At 36.8% G+C, this 7,068-nt stretch overlaps 1 protein-coding gene across 1 annotated transcript in view; it reads left to right on the forward strand.

The window, feature by feature from the left end:
* The first annotated feature begins 4,647 nt into the window (after positions 1–4,647).
* The window catches only part of gmip (GEM interacting protein), a 20,948-nt gene continuing 18,527 nt past the window's right edge, over positions 4,648–7,068 (forward strand). Inside the window, exon 1 of the mRNA XM_016516100.1 lies at positions 4,648–4,869. Coding sequence (XP_016371586.1) covers positions 4,821–4,869 — 49 coding nt within the window. The 5' untranslated portion in view covers positions 4,648–4,820. The remainder of the gene's footprint in view (positions 4,870–7,068) is intronic.

The following is a 7,068-nucleotide window of genomic DNA, read 5'->3' on the forward strand; positions in this document are numbered from 1 at the left end:
GTTCCTGAAGATCTTCTTAAGAAAGAATTTAGCAGATTTACTAAGATAAATGTTAAGTTTGTAAGGATGTTCTTAAGGGCAATTCTTGAAAAATTCATAAAGGATTAGTTCACCCAAAAATGAAAATTTGCTGAAAATGTACTCCCCTTCAGGCCATCCAAGATGTAGATGAGTTTGTTCTTCATCAGAGCAGATTTGGAGAAATTAAGCATTACTTCACCTACTCACTAATGGATCCTCTGCAGTGAATGGGTGCCGTCAGAATGAGAGTCCAAACAGCTGATAAAAACATCACATTAATCCACACCACTCCAGTCCATCAATTAATGTCTTGTGAAGTGAAAAGCTGTGTGTTTGTAAGAAACAAATACATCATTATGGCATTTTAACTTTAAATCGTGACTTCTGGCCAAAATATGTGTTTATAATCCATAATAACGCTTCCTCCAGCCTTGTCTAAAATGGGAGAAATGAGCACAGATCAACCACCATTTACAAGCAAAAACAGTCTAAAACAATCATATGTTGGTGGAATTTGATGTTAGAGGATGACAGGAGATGGATGTTTTCACTGGAGGAAGCTTTATTATAGATTATGGACTTATGTATTTTGGCCAGAAGTGCCTTAATAATAGAATATTGATTCTATGAGGAAACGGACTCATCTACATCTTGGATGGCCTGAGTAAATTGTCAACAAATTTTCATTTTTGGTTGAATTATTCTTGTAAGTTTTGTTTTTACAACATAAAAAAGGACAGTTATACAGTAAGTTCTTCATTTTTGGAGTTACAAAACATTCTTAACTTTATTCCTTCGCAAGTTTAAAAATAAGAAGAAAACCGCAGCTAAGAAGATTTTTATCTTGAGGATATTTTGTGAATCCGTCCACTGGTGTTTTTAGAACAGTTTGATTAATCAATCTGAAAGGGGGAAAAAAACTGAAATAATTACATGTAACTAATATTTTTCTTGCAGTGTTCACTTTCCAGACATGAACATAGTCATTCTAAACACTAATAAAAGAGACATGAAACATGTTTTTATTTTAAGGCACGAAACATGTTATTTTAACTTGAAGGATGTTATTTTTAGGCCTTGTGATACCATTACTCTCTTTGGTGGTGTTTCAGACTTTTACTTCCCTTCATCAAATCCAACAACCATAAACGCCTCACTGTGTGGTTTTTCTGTCGTATCATCAGGACAGCAATTAAAGGTCTACACACATTCCACACGGCAACATTCCCATTTTTTGGGTTCTCACTTGAGAACACTGATTTTTTTGACACAGGACAGCCGAGCAGGCTTTACATGTGCTTGATATGAATTTTTGTCATTGCGCCGCTGTTTAGTCACAATGTCGTACTATCACTATGTATGTAACTGTGACTGTATTTCACCAACTGTGCCTTAAATATAAAGAATGGTTAAAACATTTTTCACTGAAATAAATATTATGTCTCTTTATTTCCAGCAGATTCATTAGAGGCTGCATGTCGTTTCTGTAGAGATAATGACGTGCCATTTATTTTTGACCATTTTGTCAGTCATATCAACATCTATATCCATCTTCCAGGTTTAATTATATCACAGCTGCGTAGCCACAAGACAAACATCATGATGCTGGCACAGGCCTGCTAACCATTTTCCTGCACGCTGAAGATAGATGATGATGATGTGATTACTGCTTTGAGTGTAGATCTCAATTCACTGGTGGGTAAAATTAGCTTAAATGCTTTAGAGGATATCTAAAAAGATTCAGAATCGGAACAAATTATTATTATAAGATGTTATGCAGTAGCTAATTCTTCTCACTGCTTATCTTACCAGTGTTGTGAAGCACAACAGGTGCTACCATGATGTTGCATGGCTTTGAGACACTGATAAGTTCATTTGTTAATTAAAGGGCTAGTTCACCCAAAAATGAAAATTAGCCCATGAATTACTCACCCTCAAGGCATCCTAGGTGTATATGACTTTCTTCTTTCAGACGAATCCAGTCAGAGTTATATTAAAAATGGTCTTTGATCTTTCAAGCCGTTTCATGGCAGGTCAGCTTTGCGCATGCGCCGCTTAGAAGTGACGAACGCGGAAGCGCAGGGGAGAGATCCAAACAAAACAACGGTCACTAATTAGAAGTACAAAACGAGGATTTGTAAAGAAGAATGTGCTAATTTTCATTTTTGGGTGAACTAACCCTTTAATTCTGTTTTTTAATTCATGCTATATATGTTGTATTGAGATGTAAAACTGATCGTCAAATGTACCTTGAAACTCTTACCTGTGTCACTAATTACTTTAAATTTGAACGAAAAATCAAGGGTAGAGGCCTGTACATAAGGAAGTCCAGTAAACAAAACGAGTTACTTACGCTACCATAAGGTAAGATTTTTTGAAAGATCGTCACCAAAGTTGCATTTATTTGGTTAAAAATACAGTAAAAACAGTATTATTGTGAAATACTGCACTTTAAAATTTTCGATTTGATTGTTTAAAATGTAATTTATTCCTGTGATGTTAAAGCTGAATTTTTTAGCATCACTTCTCAAATCTTCAGTGTCTCATGATCCTTCAGAAATCATTCTAATATGCTGATTTAAAACATTTCTTATTATTATCGACATATGTCGAAATCAGTTGTGCTGTTTAAATGTTTATGGTAACTCATTCTTTGAGCATTTATGTGAAATAGAAAACTTTTGTAACATTGTAAATGTCTTTCCTGTCACTTCTGATCATTTTAATGCATCTTTGCTGAATAAAAGTATTGATCTTATTGACCCCAAACTTTTGAACAGTAGTGCACGAGTAATTGTGAGTATGTGTTTCAGAGTTCAGTAATGCGTATTTATTCTGGACTCCAGCACAGGACCCGTTCTGAAGCTGTGGGCTTTTTCCACACAATCCCATTGTGATCTTAGAGAGTATCATTACCTGGATACTGGAAGGCCGATCAGTGGAGCAAGGTGTGTGTTTGTGGGCACTGTATCCTTTTTACTATGAAAATAGTTTTGCCTTTCTGATGCCTCGTGACAGGCTGGTCCTTAGAGTTTTAGGGCTGCTTTATCTCCTGATCTGAGTGCATAATCTCAGGTCTGTGTTTTTTTTTGTCAGCCATGGTTTCTGGTTGGCACGTGTGGTGATCGTTTTAGTGACTGTTGTCACGAATCCGGTCCATGAACTTTCCATTTCATTGACTCTCGCACTACACACTGTTGCACATCACCCCGGACTACATTTCCCATCATGCATTGCACTGATTGCACTCAGCACGAATTGCACACACCTGTTTACACTGATTGCACCCAGCTGTTTCATATCACTTCCTCACTATTTAACACTCACTCTGTTCCCTTCCCTCTGCCGAGTATTGTTTCAGCGATTATCTTTCCCCAGATAGCTACTTTACGGAGCCCTAGTCTTTTGCCTTAGCCTTAGCCTTAGCCTGTTTTCTCCGGTTTTTGATCTTCACCTGGTTCCCTGGATTCACCCCTTTTGTCTTGCCCCTTTTTGATTCTGTCTGCCGATCGTCGACCTGCGCTAGCCCTAGGACTATTCTTGTGTTTTGCCCACCATATACCTGTCTGCCATTATCTGACCCATGCCTGCTTTATGACCACGTCTCTGTCTTCTCCACAATAAAGCTTTGCGAATGGATCCGCAAGTCTCACGTCTCGTCAGCCACGTAACAACTGTCATATCATCGATGGACTTTTTGATATAGGCAGTCACTGCATTAGTGTATTCTTGAAGGTCTGTGTTATCGTTTTATGTGGCTGCCACTTTTTTTACAGTCTGTGTCCCTAAAGCAGTCCTGAGGTGTTGCGTAAGCATCTTCTGGCCACACTGTCATCCGCTTTGGCAAGTTTTAGAAGTGGTTTTAATGTGTTTTTTTCACATCGGACTGTGTCGTTTCTCCTTGTTGCACGTGTTGGTAGAACTTCGGCAAGACTGACTTTAAGTTTACCATCAGATATAATGAAAAATTCGTCAGGGTTGTTGGTTTGTTGTTCGCAGTACACGAAGAGCATCCTTAGTGTTGGCACATTCACTTGAAATATTTCTTGAAAATGTCAAAATACAAAACCATATGAAACTATCTTCCTAAACTAATGTCCGCAGGTCTCTATATGTGAGGAGAACAGAGATGATTTTGTTCAAAATCAATGAGTCGGCCATCACCGAGTCAGCACTTTACTGCTCTTCCTGTGTCTCAACCACCATCAGCCAGCAGGGGGCAATGCTGTGAGGATACCATAGACTTGGGTGAATCCTAAAGCAAGATTTCAGGCTGATTTATTGCTAATTCAAGGGTTTTTACTGCATAAAAGTTCCTATCTGGTATTCATGTGATGCAAATGCAGAATAAAATGGTGGTTAGAGGTTAGATAAATGAAAGTTGCAGCATAAATAAAGTAGTTCCAAATTCAAGAGCCTTTGATAGGCCACAAACATAGAATCACAAATAAAATAGCATTGCAACAAACACTACCACAGATTACCAGAAATATCTCAGGCCTTAGCAGAAGTTGGGGGTGTTAGGTGTGTCTGAGAGTGATAGTGAGACAAACTTCCTCCTCATACGATGGTGAAAGAACATTGGCCAGCCTTCGCTTTAGAGGAAGAGAAGTGGCGCTGCGAGAGAAGAGAGAGCAGAGTTATCAAAACCCACACAGTCTTCATGTCCTGTGTCAGTGTTCGGTGAAAAGGTGATGATTCTGACCGAATCATCTTCAGCTGGGGTGGATGGACTAACTGCTGGATGACAACACGAACACGGTCTGTTGTGAGCTGCTGGTTCATCAGGAGAGGACTAGATGGAGGAGGCAGCAGAGACTGCACAGTTGAGGCAACCAAAGGTTCAGGGTGAGTTACATCAGACTTTGAGGAGAGTGTGTTTAATGTTGTAGCCAATCTAGCCACAGCTTTGAGCTGCATATGTGTATGTCTGGCTTTTGTTCTCTTTCTTTGCATGTGCGTTGCGTGTTTGTGTTGCATGCAATGATCAGTGCATGATCAGAGCACTTCCTGTCTTGTCCATTTTGCCTTTGTACAAAAGTTACATGGCAAGGAAGGTTTCATTTGTGGGACGTTTTGACAAATGTGCAAAATTACCACATCTTGGGGTGATTTATGACTACTTTTCACATGTAATAATAAAAAATAAAAAAAAGAGTAAATTTTGCACACACAAAAAAAAGTTTTTTATGTATTGGAATTTTTTTTTAATTAATTTTGTTTGTTTTATAATTTAGTATTATTTTTTTATATAAAAAATTCTCATAAAACATATAACTGGATTAAGTCCAGGATCTGGAAATAAACCTCAATAAACTCTCAGTGGGAGGAAGTCACATGCACTGGTTTCAAATAATTTGTGATAGATGCAGCGCTTCTCGTTTGAACCGCTTTAAGTGTCACATGTTATTTAACATTTACCGTTTGAAACAATTATCAGAATGAACATTAAAACATTCTGTGTAACAACTAACAGCAGCACAACGTGTCAACTGACAGCATAACCGCAGTGCCATCCATGAAATGACTTTCACATCCGGTGGGTGATTTTTGTCAAACAAAATGGAGATGAAGAGAAAAATCTTATTCCATCTGAACTAATCTCTTCACCAAAAACAAGTCCTTATTGTCCCTGTAGCAGAGCATGTTACCAAACATAGACAGGATGCGGTTGATCTAAATAGAGCATGTCAGAGAAAGAGAGAGAGAGAGATTGACTGTGACACTTTCTTTGTTAGTGCAGCATTAGTGTGGCACTTTGCATGTTCAGAGCCACATTTATAGCATTGCAGCAATTCAAGGATTCAGAGTTCATGTTAAGGAAAAACTCAGAAAAGCATGTGTGAACTTTAGATAAGTAACTTACTAGCTTTAGAATATGCAATAAAATGATTTGTGCAAAAAGCTATTAATATTATTGTGCAGATTAGTCTTGCTGCTTTATCTTTACTGCATTTGTCAAATGTTTGTGTGAACGTTAGCTGTGCGACTTCCTGTCCTGATGTCAATTGCACATTTCATCAAGTCATTAATTGTTTTTACTCTACTTTTAAGTTCCAGTTCCAGTTCATGTACTTTAACCTCAATCAACAACCATTTTTTCAAAGAAGTGTTATCATACTTGTTTTACATTACACTGTCCATGTTACACATATTACATTAAATTGACATTTTTTTCATAATATCAAAACTACAACAAAGAAACTGATATTGATTCTCCTGGCAGCTACAAGAAAACGGTTAAAGACCACTTTCGGTTGAGGAATGGGTAGATATTACACAATATATATTTGATTGAAGGACTTTCTTTCTCTTTAAACACCTAGATAAAATTAAATTGACCGTAATAAATTGACTAATAGTAAACTGACTGAATAGATTACATCTATACAATCAGACTTTTATTAAACAGCAAATGGTCTTTAAGGTTCAGTAGTTCCTTTAGGAATTAAGTTATTATTTGCACCCCATGTTATATTGTGTATAGTTAAAACGGGGAAAGAAAGACATTTAGAAAATTAAAGAATTTTGTTTTTAGGATTAATGACATACAATTTCAGTTTGTAACAGTATTAATATTAATGTTTTTGTTTTACTGTTGGTTATTGCATGTGTTTTCCTTGTATCATGGGGGGGAAAAAAGTTAATAATGTCAATAATCCAAAAAAAATTATGAAATAAATGTAATTATATTGTTATTATACGCACCACTGGCGGAGGTGTGCCAGGCAGAAATAACCAGCAGGTGGGCTCACCTGTACTTGCATCTATCATATGAACATAGGTTTTTGGTAACACTTTATTTTAAGGTGTCCTTGTTATGCATGTTACACATACTTACTATTATAATAACAATAAATTATGCATAAACGTAATTAGTTACTTTTTATGGAGTATCACAATATTGTAATGCATTACTTTTAAAAGTAACTTTCCCCAACACTGATTACATGCAACTAACCCTAAACCAAACCCTCATCCTAACCCTATAGTAACTACATGTAGTTAATTAATATTACTCAGTACTTATATGTATAATTACACTGT

The sequence above is a fragment of the Sinocyclocheilus rhinocerous genome, unplaced genomic scaffold, assembly GCF_001515625.1.
Source record: "Sinocyclocheilus rhinocerous isolate Xijiao unplaced genomic scaffold, SAMN03320098_v1.1 scaffold115, whole genome shotgun sequence".
NCBI lineage: Eukaryota > Metazoa > Chordata > Actinopteri > Cypriniformes > Cyprinidae > Sinocyclocheilus > Sinocyclocheilus rhinocerous.